Below are 17,281 nucleotides of genomic sequence, written 5' to 3'. Positions count from 1 at the left end.
CGAGTTGCCACAACGAACTCATTTATACTTACACCTTCATGTGGCAATAGCTCGTTAAAACTTTTTTAGTTGGTTATTTAACGATGTTGTATCAACTATTTGGTTATTTAGCATCAATGGGGTTGAAGATAACGAGATGGTATATTTGGCGAGATGAGGTCGAGGATTCGCCATAGATTACTTGAAATTTGCCTTACAGTTGGGGAAAACTTCGGACAAAACCCAACCAAGTAATCAGCCCAAGCGGGAATCGAACCCGCGCCTGAGTGCAACTCCAGAATGGCAGCAAGCGCCTCAGCCGACCGAGCTACAATGGTGGCCTCGTTAAAATTTAATGTACATGATAATGTAATGAATAGTAATAGTAGTGTAAGCCTATAGGGCATTGAGTTTCTATGTAGACTGATGGCATTTGGAACAAGAAACAGGGTAATATACTCGTTGCCAATTTCACATTTAATTTCAAGAACAAAAATTAAAATATTTTCATATTTTGTTTATATTATCCAGTTTTGGAAAAACTTCATTACATAAATTAGTATACATGTCATACTGGTTTCTGCAGATCAACGTGTGCTGATGAATCAAATAGAATAACTCACAGAAATCAGCTGATCTTTAAGCCAATTTTTCAATAGGATGTACATTCACCAGAGTGTGGGGTTGTCTGGCTTACATATGACTGCAGCTAGACGTTCTAGAGAAAATAAACAATTGTTATTAACATATACAATTGTACAAATACGGAATTAAAATATGGGCCGAGTCTTCGTAGCAGTCCTCGTCTATGTAGGCAAGAAGCTTTGCAAGACTGTCCACAAGTAGCATACATTTAGGCACTCTTGTTTACTGCACATGCGCAATGTGTTATATCTGGAACTCGATAAAATTAGATGTCCCAAACGTTGTTTCTAGGTCTGTACTACCAGAAATGAAAATGTAGGTTTAAAAAATCGTCAATTTTTAACAAAATGACTCAAAATTATAAAAATTTTAGATCTCTTTGGTCCGGATAGAATTTTACAACACTCTTTACTATAAAGACACGCATTGTTTTAACACCTGTTTGTGTGTAGGCCAGGCACCATTCCGAGTAAAAATTCATGTAAATAAATGTTCAGTTTTTAGTAGGTGTGGATATACAGCTGTTTAAATGTTATGTTTTTCAAGTGACAAGAAAGAAAGACAAATTACTTATATTTAACATCGTATCAATATATTTCAATAGGTAAATGCACTTTTCCGCTCTGTTTACAGCAAATTACCAATATTTAACATCGTATCAATATATTTCAATAGGTAAATGCACTTTTCCGCTCTGTTTACAGCAAATTACCGATATTTAACATCATATCAATATATTTCAATGGGTAAATGCACTTTTCCGCTCTGTTTACAGCAGTAAGTCGTGATCACTGTTCATAACATGAGCAATCAAGTTGTCCCTTGTGTTTACTTTGTTTCTGATCACTTCACTTTTCATCCACCCCCACAGACAAAAATCGACAGAAGTAAAGTCTGGGGCCAATGCACGTGACCACCAAGGCCAATCCATCATTCAGGGAATGTGAGATTTAATATGTTGCCTGATGACTAAAATGTACAGGGGCCCCGTTATGCTGGAAGAACATGCCCATCCTTGTTACCAAGGGAACTACAAACAGCTGTTTCTCTACACCCATATGAATAGTGTAGACCTCAGATGATCGCAGAGGAAAGACACATGTTATTCCCTTGTACATACTGGTACTCATTTGTCATTCCTTTATTTATGCTGTTTGTAAGGCTTATTACATTTAACATTCAAACAGCTGTATCTGCACATAAATTAGAAATTGGACACATGTTTATATGAACTTTTTACTCAGAATAGCCACTCCCTAAAATATTTACTATCCTCCTGAATCATCCTGTATGTATAAGCCCATTACAGGGAACGCTCATTATTCATTACAATGAAGAGACTAGGGTGAATGGATAAATAGTATAATTGGTACTGGTACCATAACTGATTATCCTATACCAAGTGCATAATGGAGTACTTAGAATTTTCACCATAATGCAACCACTGTTGCTTACATGCTACAAAGAACTATGGGTGATAACACTTAATTTGAATTATCATTACACTAGATTACTGGTAAGGTACCATGAAAATAATACGCAATACAAAAATATGGCAAAATGGAAACATTGTATATTTATAGACGTTAAGGGACCTTTTGCTATGTTTCATAATGACTCTGGGACTCAGACTTTTCAAATTTATACAGAGCATGATGTTACACATTCACTTCCTCATGTCACATTTAAGAAAATTAACTTCTCTGACCCTCTTCCTTAGCTGCTTTCATTATATATATATATATATATATATATATATATATGCAGATAAATAAATATCGGTACATAAATAGATAAACAGATAAAGAGATAAATATATTAAGAGAGAAAGAGATGACTGGATAGATTGATAGAGAAATGGAGGGGTGAATGAATGAACGAATAAATGAATAAATACATTTATGGATAAATAAATAAATACATATATAAAATTAAATATATACAGTAGATTCCAAAATATTTAATGCTAGACAAAGTAAATGACGAGATACATTTACCTTGTTCCTAATACGTTTACTGAAAAATGTTTTCTTGTAGAGAGTTTTTTATTAACAGGCCTATGTCTGAAATAATATATGTATGAGTAACTGCAAGGGAAAAGCCTCTGGACTCAGGTGTAGGTTCAAATTTTGCTTGGGCTAATTATGTAATTGAGTTTTTAGAAGTTTTTTCTAACTCTAAGGCAAATGTGAGGTAGTCCCATGGCGAATCTTCATATTCATCTCACCAAATGTCATTTTCTATTAGTACCAATTTCACTGCAAAGCCTAATAAACCTTCTGACAGGCGTCATTCACATCAATAAAGAGAAGACTCTCAGGTAAAGAATGATTCTTTGATAATTTTTGCACTACTAAGTTACTTAAACATTGTTTTTATAACATGGAGAAGTATTATGATAAGCAATTGTAGGCTCTACTTAATGTGGTACCGTACAGTACTAATTTATTTTTTTTTTATGATAATTTATGTCAATTTTGATTTTAACTTCATCTTATATATCTTATATGTGTTAATTATAATAAGTTGCATTGGTAGTTAACACCGTGTTTCTTAAACATGTTATTTTATATTATTTATACTGACTGTATTTGTTTTGTATCTTGTATTGTTTATGAACGTGTCCAATATCATTGTAATGGCAATATTTTATTAGATGATTTAGTTGATAATTATTTTCATTTCACAATCGGTATTCTAAATGAAATACTAAAACTGGAACCTAGAGCTGAGTCTGTATTTCTGTTGCAACCAGATTGTAGACATTACCCTGGAAGGAGGAGCGGAAGCTACAACTAGCGGACTTGGCTACAATTCAATCCTGAGTTACAAAGATGTACAGCAGAAACCGAAGGATGTCCAGATTGTCTTCCAACTCACTCTCACTGAGCTCCTTATTTATGTGAGTATACTTCTTCACTTTCGCAAAAAATTCACAGAACTAAATAATTATCTATTTTATTGAGAATATTGGAAGAAGCAAGTATTTCCGAGAGTGCTTCAAAATGTAAGGTAACAAGAGCTCTCATGGACAAACTTTATTTCACAGGCAGATATACTGAAACAAAGTAGTAGGGAAATTGGTACGAATTACTTTTTAACATAGTCACCATGCTTGTCCAAACACTTGTTTCAACTGTAGATCCCGGCATAGAAGAAATTTGTGTCAAGTGCCTGAAGCCACATCATGATGATTTCCTGAATGACCATATTGGCATTGAATCACTTACTACCCAGTTCTTCTTTAACGATCCGAAGAGATGGAAATCTCTGGGTAACAAGTCGGGGCTGTAGGAAGGATGGTCCATTACCTCCCACCGGAAGTGCCATTTCCATGATATGATATTCACACCTTACACCTCAACATGTTGACGATAAATTTCTGCTGATGAGATACCCTTCAGACAAAAATCGGATCACACCATGCACTTCCTCGTTTGACCATGTTTCCATGCATACAGCAATCTTACAACTGATATTGCGAGAGTCTGATTCAGTGTAATATGCTCCATCTAATGACCACGTAATAAAGCTGTGGTCTGCTGCTGTGACCCTGGCAGAAAATTCGAACAAGAGAGGGAATGTTTCACCCGTGAGAGCTCTTGTTACCTTACTTTTTTAATCACCCTCGTAATACCACAGCAATGATAATATTAGTGTAATAAAATAAATCCTATAATAACAATCAAAAATTGAAATACAAAGTAAGCTTACTGTATCATATATATCAGCTCAAAAATCTCAGCTATTCCATAAAAAAATAGCCATGTTGGTTACATGAAAAGTATATATTCACATGGATTTTATTAATTTTCTCAGAGTACTGGCAAGTTTTAACTAAATATGAACTTTGGGTTTGGATTAAGTCAGTTGATAAGAAGAGTGGTCGCAAAATGTGAGTGCAGAGTTTATGCATAACATGAGAGAAAGAGACTTTTCTTCATCATAACTACCAAAGAGGCTCTGTAACACAATTAGCCTGCTGTAAAATGGGTGTCTTTCATGTACTGGTAACTAACTCGTTATTATCTTCGCCTGTTTAAAACTTTTTTGGATTATTGGTATATATATATATATATATATATATATATATATATATATATATATAATACAGGTATCCCTGTTACATGCCATGAAGGCACATGGGGTGCACAGAGGTAGACCCCCATGCTTTCTTGACCGTGGCACTAGAAGAAGGTAGTGTGGTCAGCACCACGCTCCAACTGCCTTTTACCCCTGGGAAAGACCTGGTACTCAATTTGACAGGAGGCTGAGTGTGGACCTCGGAAAACATATATATATTTTTTAAACGTTAATGTTCACTATAAGCTTTTATCTATGTTTTCGAAGTCAGATATAGCAAGAATTAGATAAGGTTACACATAAAGTTCAACAAATATCGTAGGTAACTGCAACTATGTATATATTACAAAATTGATTTATGTACATGAATTCTGTAGGTGAAATCTCCCACTGCTGATCTCATCAAGATTGAAAGACAAATCTCAACATTGTCTGATAATAAGAAATCTATCACAGGAGAGGTGTACGTTCTTGGATTGCAACCTGTTGTGGTTGATCAAACTATCACTTTCCAAGAAAATGGAATTAATTTACCAGAAAGCAGCCAACTCATCGCATATAAGAAGAGTAAGTAGTTTCGTTTCAAGTTTATATCTTTCTTCATATAATATTACTGTACCTGTATGATGGCATGAATTAGTTCTATGAATTAGCTTGCTTGGTTTGTTGTGTTTGTTGTTTTCCTTTTCAGTGCAGTGAATGGGTCTTTTAGAGCTTCTTCGATTTGCAGCCTTGTCTGTTCTTCAATGTATATGGATTTTTTCTGTTTGAGTAATTGCTTGTATTGCTTCCTTTGCTTCGCGTATCTCTTTAGGTCTGACTCTGACTTCCGTTGTCTGGCTTCATGTAAATGGTCGAGTATTTTTTCTCGCTCTCTGTAGCATTCAGCGTCGAATCAGGCTTTGGATGTACGAGGTTTCTTGGAGATCAGAGCCTTTCTTATACAGTCAGTCACGATTCTCAGAGCTGGTTCTGTTTGTCCAGATTCGATAAATTGATAGGCTATCTCCAGGTTCGTTGTGTTGTCTTGGAGTATTAAATATGGAGTTCCTTGGAAATCAATTTTAGGTCTGTTATTGTTTTTAGGTTCATTTTTATTTTATGATTTAACCTCAACCTAAATAATTTATTCCAGGTAATCTTATTTGCATATGATACACGTGTGATTATCTGAAGTGAAAAATATGATCACTTTATAAACACATCAGTATTAAATCTAATTAGTACAAATAAACTAGCACTTAATGTTCATAAAACCAGTGTAATTATATTCAGTACACATAATAGTGCTCAATTTTCCTACAGTACCGGTATTTGATTAAATGGAACTGATTTCAAAGAATCTAAAAGCATCAAGTTTCTTGGTTTGGAGTTGGATAATCATCTGAACTGAAAAATACATACAAAATATATTACAGTAGAGCATCGATTATACGAAACAATTGGGGATGGGAGGTGTTCGGATAACTGATGTTTCAGATAACCGATCGTTTACGAAAGCAATTGTACTGGTGTCATAGGAGCAATATGAAACAAAGAAACACTGATATTAAACATAAAACTGTACATATATATTTTTTATCACACGTCTTACAAATAACACAAGAATTGACTAGCCTAGTTTGGCAAGTTCAAGTAGGCCTACAGTTTAGGAAAAGAAGTCCATTTTTTTTTTTTGCTTCAGAGCTGAGACTGGTTTTTTTTGCCACTAAGTCTGGCAAACAGCGCTAGCAGAACTTCTACATGGCACACGCCCAAATTTGAATTTGCCAACTGGAACACTTTCAGTTAACGGATGTTTCTGTTGATCGGTATTCAGATAATCCATGCTTTACTGTACTCCTAAATTGAGCTTTGCCTGTTATGTATTAAAATCCGTATCTCCTACTGGCGATATAAACACCCTTAAAATGTCATACCATACTTTGCATAATTTCATTCTACAATGAAATATAGATTACTATTTTGGGGCATCATCTGAAGTTAAACGTATTTTTATCTCACAAAGGAAAGCTATAAGGATAATTACAGGTGTACATAGAAGGATATCGTGTGCAAAGACTTTCCGAAATTTAAAAACATTGCCTTACTTTGTGAGTACATTCTTTCCCTGGTGTTGTTTTGTATTAAAATCGAGAGGTACATTTAGTACTACTCAAACCATTCATAATTTTAATACAAGACACAAATCAGATCTCCATCAACCCTCTCTTAGTTTCAGTTGTTTTAAGAGTGGAGTTCACTATTCATGTATTACGGTCTTCAATGCACTGTCTAATTGGCTTAACGTTTGAAGGACTAAGAGGAAGGTTCAGAATGGAATTAACCAAATTTATGCATATTCATACTGTACATTTTTCTCAACTGATCAATTGTTTTTGCTTGTAAATTGAATTCATCTGCTTGTTACGTAGCCTATTGTATGTATATTTGTTATAACGTTTGATTTGTTTCACATCTTAAAGCTACAGTGCTGATGTAAGATCTAAGGAATACAATATATACAATATATATGTAATGAGAGAATGAAATATCGTATTGAAGATGATTTCTTCTAACAGTGTAGTACCACTTTTCACGATCAGTCCACTGGTCATCTAATAAGTTTAATATCTCCTTCACAGACTCTAAAGTACCTGTATTCCATGTTGTTCGTGGGCGAAATTTCCTTCTTTTTTCTTGGAGTCCAATTTTTTTTTGTGAGTTTTGGTAATGTGTCCTTAGGTTTTCTCATAACATTTCCATACCATATTAACTGTTAAATCCTTCAAAATATTAAGTCTAATCTACATTTAGTGCCTGATGATATTTCTGACTCTGTGCTTTCGTGATACACTAGCAGACTGCCTCCATTAATCCATTTTAAGTAATAGTAATTTTTCTTTAAAGGTACCGGTATTTAAATTTCGGATCCATACAAAACAGCACTTCAGACTATTACATTATGAATTTTAGTTCTTGTTTTGTTCCTAACTTTTTATTCACAAAAATACTGTTAAAAGTTGAGACAGCTGTTTTTCTATTTTTAATTCTTTCTTTGATTTCTGTATTACTTTTACCATTGCTCGTAATTTTATATCTAAAATTTTTATATTTCTCAGAGAATTTTATAATGCCGAGAAATTTATAATTAACTTTAATTTAATAAATAACTTTATGCTCGACCATGCCAAAATGTAGTAATTATATGCCTGGTAGCAGACCTTTAATGCATGTCATTAAAGTACACCTACTCATTAAAGGTCAGGTCTTTCAGCCAATGACGACTCAGGTTACAACTGTTCAGCCAATGACAGGTCAGCTTTCTACCGTTATAAAACCGCAAGTATCGATTATTCTCGGATATGCAATCGAAAGAGAATTAGCGAAAAGTCACGAAGGCTGGAAATCCAATAATGTCGCAGAAGATTATGTTCTGTTACTATAATAATTAGCGTTAATTGTAAATAATATTCAAATAAATTCAATTTGTCATCTCGTTTTTCAATGTCTAATTTAATTTCAATGTTATCTCTGTAGGTTCTTATGGCCTAGCAAGGTCAATGTGGACATCTGTTCCTCCGAAAAAATCATACTTTCGCGTCTGCGCACATCTCACAACATACGGAACATTGCTCAAATAAAATTAATAATATCAAGTTAGAAATATGGTCGAGCATAAAAAGTCTTATGAAACTCGCCTATAATGGTAATTAAGAAGCTCGTATGAAAATTATGAAACTTGCTTGCGCTCGTTTCATAAATATCTATACTCACTTCTTAATTACCTTCATTATAGGCTCGTTGCATAATGTACTATTATTATCTCTACTAAAATAAATAAAGTTTTGTCTGTGATGATTGATATATTGTGGAATGTCCTTACTCTGCTTCTTTCTTACAGACGCACCCAACAAGAAGCTCCATGTAGAACTACAGCATGATGTCTTAACTGGATTTGGAGTTCATATATACGTGTTGGATGGTGGCAACAAGAAGGATGTTCTTTACATTGGTGTAGATCTCGGTGATAACAATTTCCTTAAGACACACTTCACTTGGTCAACAGATGAGATCAAACGTCTTCTGGTGAGTGTCGAATTTAGTCCACTTTATATTGGCATTGTTATTACACATAACTGTTAGAGAGTTCTATCGTTTCCCTTTAAAACAATTTACATCCTAGTTGTAGATTCCAAAGGCTTAATACAGGGCTTAGACATGGCTTTGTGTACATAATGACAATATTTCTACTGTATCATAATATTCAATAATGCTCAAAAATCATATTTTGACGCATTGAACGTGATTTCTTTTTATTTTAGGTACTGGCTAACCATGATGCTGATGCTTTCGTGAAGCAGATCAAGGTTGTGTCCCATGACTTGGGAGAAGAAGTAGGCCATGAACTTCATGATATTCTGGAGTCACTGAAGAAATCTGAACCCGATGTAAAGGCATTACTCTCTTCCTACCAGAGTCAACTGAAAGAACTCAAGGAAGAACTTGAACATGATGAAGGATTCACGGAAGCATCTGAAAACCTGTTAGTAAAAATATTTATTTAATTGGTATTCGTTTAGAACCAGTGGTGGTTCACGTGCCTGCAACCCTTTTATTAATTTTGGGGAATGTTGATCTAAGAACTTAAGACAGAAATTTTCATTAAGAACTAGGTGTATTCTTTGAATTTATACTTCGTGTAAACCACCATTATTAAACAGCAATACAAAGGGTGGTAACATGAATCTATTGTTATAAAAAGGATAGTGGACTAGATGATAGACAAAGGCTGCAGGTTTTGAAGCACAATGAGAGCCAAAGCATTTAGCAATTAGAAATATTTATACAGTTCTATTTTCTAGCATTAAGAATGTTCGGATTTTGATACATAGCCATTTTGAAGACATATAGCTCTAAATTAAGTGCTTCATTAATTGACAATTAAAATTCTTCATTAAATAGCGTGCGAAATTAAATTTAATCATAAAAATAATATCTATGACATCAAGAAACTTATAACGGTGGAATACAGTGTCAATACACCTATACAGTTTGACTTTTATCTAGTTTTGGAGAGAGACAATGTAGACTGCTTGATGTTTTCTTAGGAAAAATTGTACAGTGATATTGTGATATAGCATACCATAGTAAGTGTAATGCTAATTTTCTTTTTAATAACTAGTTATTGGAGGTCTGTTTTAAAATAAGCTATTGTTTGTATAGTAAAATAAAAGTATAGGCCCTAAGTTCACTTTTTACTAACATTAGTTACAACTGATTTTAGAACTATTTTGAGGTTATAATTGAAGTGTCAGGAATTTTCGTTGTTCTCGTTAGGTGAGATGTCATGTGAAATTTTGGGAATTTTCTAAAAACCAATTTTCTTTTAGGATATGAAATCCTATAGCTTATTTATCATACTGTTGTGGCCATATTTTATTTTTGTGCCTATAAACATGTACTCAAGCATTATATAGAGTCTACTGGTAATTATGTGAGTATATATTAGCCTACATCATAGTGGTTACTTTTACATTATACAGAATGAACCGTAACTAATGTCATTAATTTCAGGGGGTTATTCTTTGAGATTTTTCAAACAAAAACGTTTAATACAATTTTGCTCGTTTTTGCTTTCTTTTCGAGAAAAAAATATTTTATATGAAATATTTAATAGCGTGTTTTGGGAAAGCTACTACTACTGCTACTACTACTACCAGTACTACTACTACTACTACTACTACTACTACTACTACTACTACTACTCCTTCTGCTGCTGCTGCTGATGATGATGATGATGATGATGATGATGATGATCATGATGATGATGATGATCATGATACTGCTACCTGGTACTACTGCAAAATCTATCTAGTTAGGCAAAAACAAGAAAGCATTACATACCGTACATCACCAATTAGCTATATATTTCACTAATCAGACTTCAGATGCATACAAACAATTGTTCTTCCTCTGACACACATCGTCAAGTGAGATGTACTGCAAGAATAGTTTCAAATACATACAAAACATCAATTTTTCGGAACCAGGCATTATTTACAAGAATTAGATCAAGAAAGTTTTTATAGATATTTAATTAAAACTTAGAATAGACTTTTCTGATATTCTATTCTACAAAGATATTTTGGAAGTACCGTATTTAATTTTAATTAGAACACTTAAATACTCGTTATATTTCTCTGTAATGGTATCTAAATTCATATTCCTTCTTAAATATATAACTATAAATGTTATGCTTTAATTGCGGTGTAAAAGCCACCACTACAGTCCATTGGCTAGAGTGCTAGACTTGTACGCATGTGGATCTGAGTTCGACCCTCGATTTATGATTTGTGTTGGGCAAACCTATGGTCCAGGTAACACAGGAGTTTTCTCCGGGAACTCTGGTTTCCCTGTGACATTCCAACAAATTTCCATCATCTCATCTCATCAGAGGTGTAGTATAGACCAACTGGCTTCATATGGGTGAATTACGAACAATAAATTACCCTCAATTAGTAAAAAAAAAAAAAAAAAAAAGTGTTGTAGAATTAAAATAGTCAAGTAGTTGGATTTTCATTGAAGATAGATAGATTATTATTTTGATTTCACTGAAATACTGTATGTGTGATAATTGCCCATGTGCTCCTTAATACTTTCTTATCATCAATTATTCTCACAGATTTAATTTCCGTTTGCAGGAAGAAGTTTGTTAACGCTGTTACAAAGGTGATAGTAGAAGCATCTAAGAAGATTACTGAATTGGCTGACAATGCTCTACAGGTTGTTGTCAAAGTGAGGACTGCTGTTCAGGAAATGGTTAACAAGGTAAGAGTTTTTGCCAAGGCATTTAGAGAACATAAATTCATAAAAGAACAGAACCTATAAGTAGTATCTTTGAAGCACATGAGGCACATGTTCCAATAATTAAAAGTAACTTATGATATCATGATAAAGCACAGAAATGTATTTACATATATATTTACTAAATTTATTTATTTATTTATGCATTTATTTAATGTTGTGGTCACACATTTTGAATCGTTGTAATCAGTCCTCTAGCTTTCCAGTACCATTGTACTTTTGTTCTGCCTCGATAATTCTGAAGGGCCTTACACCCCATAAGTTGGTCCCATTACTTAGAATATCCATTTTGCATAGCATGAAGTTTGGAGTTGCAAAGATGGTGAACCAATGTACAGCAGAAGTTCTGCCAAAGAGTCATGACGGGTTGTTATGCTAAACACCACCACAGTTTTGCTTTTTGGAGATTCTGCTATCATATCTCTATCGTTTAGATGGCCAGGCCATGATTTGCCTTTGCTTATCTCAGAGGCGGCTTTTCAGGTGAACCAAGTGAAGCACAACTTTACGATAGAATCTTAAAATATTGAAAAATTCATTTTACTTTTACTATACATCACATTGCGACTGATTTTATGATATTTATGTTTAATGTACGTTCAAAAATCGCGCTGCGCTAAAGAATAGCGCCGGTGAATCCACTTCTTGCATTGCGACTTTCTATTTCGCTTGCTATGGTTACCGCAGCAACAAAACTCCGATACGTTTAAGTTCTGCGCCGGTCATGGTGGAAACCATGTGCGCCGGTGAAGTGAGCTCGATTTTCCTGCTGTTAGTGTTTCACTCAGCTATAGTTACCATGGCAACAAGGCTACACCCCTCACCCCGCAACAACAGTTAGTATCATGGCTTTGGTCGGACGTGAAATAGTAGAAGAGACGAATTCACAACATTACGCCAATCAACGACAAAGGGACTATTCAGGGTAGCCAACTCTAACAATGAAAATTACAGAAATTTAAAAGCGTAAAATTAATTTCGCCCATAGAAAAGTTATACTAAATGAATATATTCGTAATTTTTTTGAACTGTTTTGCTGAAGAAGCAAGCACGAGTCTTGAGAAAAGTGGAAATATAATGTAAGAGGAATTGAAAAAAAACATGGTTATGATGTTAGCGTTGTAGGTACCGGCACTACTGTAGCCTATATACAAAGTTAAATTTTTCCGCGGTTTCGTGAGCGAGTGTGCATGAAGCTCGCGTTGTGTGCATTGTAATTATTTTCTCTACTGTTCATATTACATTAGTTATTAGGCACATTTTAAATAATAATGAGTAATATTTGTTTATACAATCAGCGTGCTTCAGGGATTTCGGCTGTTTATTAACAAATTTGTCCGCGGAAAGAAGTTTTTCTTACATGAATCGCATTAAAAACTATTTGCATGCCTGCATGTCACAACAAAGACGCTCGTCAATCGCAAATATTTTTATGCAGAACCAAATTGTGCACAAAATTACGAAAAAATCAGCCTTTCCACAACGATGTTACTGATAAATTCACTGCCATGAACAGAAGGATTCAATTTCTCTTAAAAAATTGGTGTGATTATTTATTACCGTTAATTTATCATCATCATCATCATCATCATCATCATCATCATCATCATCATCAATGTCACGTATTTTAAATATACCGTTATTTAATATACATAAGCCTATACATGATTTTTGTTATAAAATTAGAAGTCGACCTAACACTGCTTCACGCACTTTTTACGTCACGAGCCGCCACTGGCTTATCTGAATTTACGCCGAATGGAAAGATAGATTGCAATCTTCGAATTTATCATCTTTTTACTCTTCTTAGCTAAGAAGTCAGCTTCCTCCTGAAGTGCTGAAAGGAATAGGAAATGCCATTTAGATCCTACACCTCGATGAAAGGAAAGTTTCAACTGCAACTCCTCGTGGTGAGAGATGGTAAAACTATGTGGCTAACGCGGCTCTTGAGACCGAAAGATTGCTGGTATAAATGATCCCCTTGTTTATATCAACAGCCTCTTTGAGGGCACACGATCAGAAACACGTTTCCCCTGCTTGAAACAAAGAAATTTCTACATAAAGAGGGGATTTAGCTGACTCAGCTGCTGGGCTACCACAGTGTAGAGAAACGTCTCCCTGATGATAGGGGGAAAGGTTGGTGGACATGAATAATGTCCTCCTGGCTAGATCTGATGACCTGCTGTTCATAGGCAGATGAGGCCGTCCACTAATGAAGATTGTGAGTGGTGGAGGTAACCCCAAAACATAAACATTGGTACCTGCTTAAAATTAGTTATGAACTTGCTCACATAATGACAAAGCTCCTCGTAGCATATAAATTTATATCTCAAGTTTTCTCTATTATTTCAGAAAAAGAAAATGTTACTGTGTCAAGGGTACATTATCTTTCAAGGGTAGTGACAGTCTGAGGTCATAATACTTTCCATACATATCACAAGGTGAAATAATTGACAAATGTGTGAAATTAAATGGAAATTTGACTTCAGTCTTAAGACTGAAGAATAAAATTGAGCAACTGACTAGCACATCGACATTTCATGCACGAGACTGGACTGAATTCCTGGTCAGTATGGTGTACCTGTCAAGTTTCCTCGGGGTACTGTAATACCTTCTAGCATAAATTCAACGGATTTTCTATTATAATCTCACTATCACTGTCTCACAAAGAAATGTCACTACAGTAATTAATGTTATGATATATCCAATGGGTATTATATTTAACCAACTACTTGAGAAGAAGGCAAATAGTAAAGGAATTGTAATAAAGCTTTTCAAATGAAGATAAATAATTGTTTTTTTTTTAATAATATTTGAATCAGAAGAGATGTAACTTAAACTCTTCCCATTAATAGTAAAGTATCGGTATTTAGAAACCCAAAATGTTTTCAACGTTGATCTCCCTTCATCTTCAAGTGAACATAAGGTTGAGAAGGGCATCCTACTCGATAAAGTCGTTAAAAATTGTTAATTCACATGATAGGACTGTAGCCATTTGTGACAACACTAACAAATACGATACCAATACTCTTTTCATTCTTTTCTATTCTTTGAAACGTTGTGAATTTCTGTATACAGTATTTCACTAGTAATAGAAAAGTCGAAGAGATACCTCTTCTAAATAATTCACCATTGATTTCTCCCTCATTTAGAATGATAGTTTGAATCACTTATCTCTTCTTTCGTTTGTTGCAGTATGACACTCATTTGTTCACACATAATTCATGTTTGTTAGGTACATAGCCTATAATAAATGCGTTAGTTAATATTCAGCTCAGATATAGCCTAACCCTAATCCAATGCAGATCCATTTGCTCGAACACTAAATTCAGGCAAAAATATTAAAATTTAAATTAAGATATAAGCAAAAATGTGATAATTAAAGTGTTCATAAGCACTTGTTAAATGATTTTAACTTTTGATTTTTTGACAGCTACTACCAAAGGCAAAGGAAATTTATACTAAGACTGTGGATACAGCAACTGCAGTTACCAGTGCCGTTCTGGAGATAAGTTCCAAATATCTGTTAGTTGTAGCAGATTTTGTCAAGGAGCACGAAGATGAACTCAAGAAATTGGTCCAGATTGTTCGAGATTTCATTGAAGGTAAGTTGACTTTTTCACACTTAATGCTGAATTTCAACATAGGCCTACATAAAAAAAAAATTGTCATGTATTTACATCTTCACTAAAATTATGTAGATGAGTACAGATTAAAAGTTGACAATTTCATGCTTAGTGGAATAAAACTCACAAATTAAATTTTAGACAACCCACAAAATTAGAATTTTAATTTGAAATAATTTGAAATTTTCAAAGTAATTTAGTGTGTTTTCGTTACATCTTTAAACATATAACATACGGTACTGATTATTTTTTGTAAAATGATAACTTTCATTGAAATTATGATATTTGAATTCTTATAATCAACACATTCTTATGTTTTTCTCAATCAAATTCACTGTTCATTATGTAAAACGTGTAAGCTTACATTTCTTTCCAATACTACTTATGCAGATGAGTAATTATAGTAAAAATCAATACATTGTTACATACTGATATACTATGTATTTTAGCCATCTTTTGTAAATCTTCAAAGAATGAAAAACGATTTTGAAAGATGTGAATGAGTCTTGAGCCATTACAAAATGTTGTTAGCTTAGTTTCTTCCTCCAGCAGGTCCTAAGATAATTATTGTCCATATGAACACTTTATCTAGTGAATATTATTTTCAGATTCTGGTAAGATTGTTGGCAAGACTATCGTCCAGATCCGAACAGAGGTGGTGAGCTTCGTACGTGTCCTAGTAGATCAATTGAAGGCACTGCCTGTTTACACCAGTTTCAAAGAACAATACAATCATGTATGTATATATGTCTTATGTTTTGCGTTTTATTTATTAATCTTCGTATGGTATCCCGAAGACTATTAACTATCACATGTGTTATATTTGTTTTAGTTTGTGAGCCAAGTGTCACAAAATCTGGTACCAGAACAGGGTTGGGCAGTAATCAAAGAAGTTATTGATGGTTTTAAAGATTCTATACCAAATGAGGAACTCAGAGAGCTGCTTAATGCTATTGAGACCTATGTCCAAAAGGTGAGATTCTGATGATGCTTCTCTGGAATATCTAAGAAGTTGAATTATTCCTTCGTCTTCTCAAAATTTGTTTGAGAAATGATCCAATTATTTTATTGGCCCATCTAAACTATAAATCTCGAAGCAGTGGTCACATCTTTAAATTAATCTTTCAGTTGCAATAATTTATTCATGCGGTTACTTCAATAGTTACTGGTACATTAGGAAACATAGCCTAAAGTATTTGAGGGCTGGGATACGGACATATTGAACTCACAGTGGTTTGTACTGTTTAATTACAGCATATCAACAAGGAAACAGTGAATGATGTCGAAGAATGGCAACAGATATCGAACAAAGCTCTGAAGGCCCTGAAGTCACTGCTCACATTCATCAGAAGCCATTTTCCAGCTGCAGAAACAAGTGAAGGTTTCAGTTTCCTTGGTCTTCGGGTAAGGCATTATGTATTTAAACATGTGTTCATTATTTTAGAATAATGATATTAAAATCAACAGGATATATCCACTTAACTGAGTTCGTAGAAATTTATTTTAATTTACCTGTGTTATATTTGTTAGAATTTTACTACATTGCTGTAGTTGCAATGAAGCTGATTTGTAGATTTTAAAAAGAAAAATATTACATTTTATAATGCATAAAATGGACGTCGGTTCTTAAAATCCTGAAATAAATATATAAAAAATACAATTGTATGTAGAAGCACCTGTCACATTGACCACCATTTTGTAATAATTTTTGTGAAAACTAGTCTAAAGATTGTCACTTCCCAAGGTTCATTTTTCAAGGAAAATGGGAAAAGTGATCTGTGAGAATTCTAGGGTACATAAAAATCATTATACTTTTTTTTTTCTAGCTGCCATTTGCAGGAAATGCCCTGGTCGAATTCCCAAAATTCATTGCATTGAAGTTAAGTCCAGTACTATTCTTCACATCTGGCGATGTCAAAGATCTTCCAACACTGCAAGAACTCATCCACACGTACAGACCCACACTGAATCCACTTGACTGGATTCCACCATACAAGGGTATGTGACATTACTTAAAAAGTTGCTAATATAATTTTTCCCAAGTTATGATTGTATTTTCTCACATATTAAGAACTCGATATAACATAATGGTAAGCCACATA

At 34.0% G+C, this 17,281-nt stretch overlaps 1 protein-coding gene across 1 annotated transcript in view; it reads left to right on the top strand.

Annotated features, from left to right (window-relative positions):
* Window positions 1-17,281, top strand: part of apolpp (retinoid- and fatty-acid binding glycoprotein apolipophorin) — a 107,142-nt gene that overhangs the window by 69,267 nt on the left and 20,594 nt on the right. Inside the window, exons 39-48 of the mRNA XM_069837490.1 lie at window positions 3,380-3,526; window positions 5,085-5,274; window positions 8,591-8,775; window positions 9,012-9,232; window positions 11,391-11,517; window positions 14,987-15,158; window positions 15,788-15,915; window positions 16,012-16,152; window positions 16,434-16,583; window positions 17,006-17,177. Of these exons, the coding sequence (XP_069693591.1) occupies window positions 3,380-3,526; window positions 5,085-5,274; window positions 8,591-8,775; window positions 9,012-9,232; window positions 11,391-11,517; window positions 14,987-15,158; window positions 15,788-15,915; window positions 16,012-16,152; window positions 16,434-16,583; window positions 17,006-17,177 (1,633 nt within the window). The remainder of the gene's footprint in view (window positions 1-3,379; window positions 3,527-5,084; window positions 5,275-8,590; window positions 8,776-9,011; window positions 9,233-11,390; window positions 11,518-14,986; window positions 15,159-15,787; window positions 15,916-16,011; window positions 16,153-16,433; window positions 16,584-17,005; window positions 17,178-17,281) is intronic.

This window comes from Periplaneta americana, chromosome 10, assembly GCF_040183065.1.
Source record: "Periplaneta americana isolate PAMFEO1 chromosome 10, P.americana_PAMFEO1_priV1, whole genome shotgun sequence".
Lineage (NCBI taxonomy): Eukaryota > Metazoa > Arthropoda > Insecta > Blattodea > Blattidae > Periplaneta > Periplaneta americana.
The sequence above is the reverse complement of the archived record's forward strand: the minus strand, read 5'-3'. Positions and strand labels throughout refer to the sequence as shown.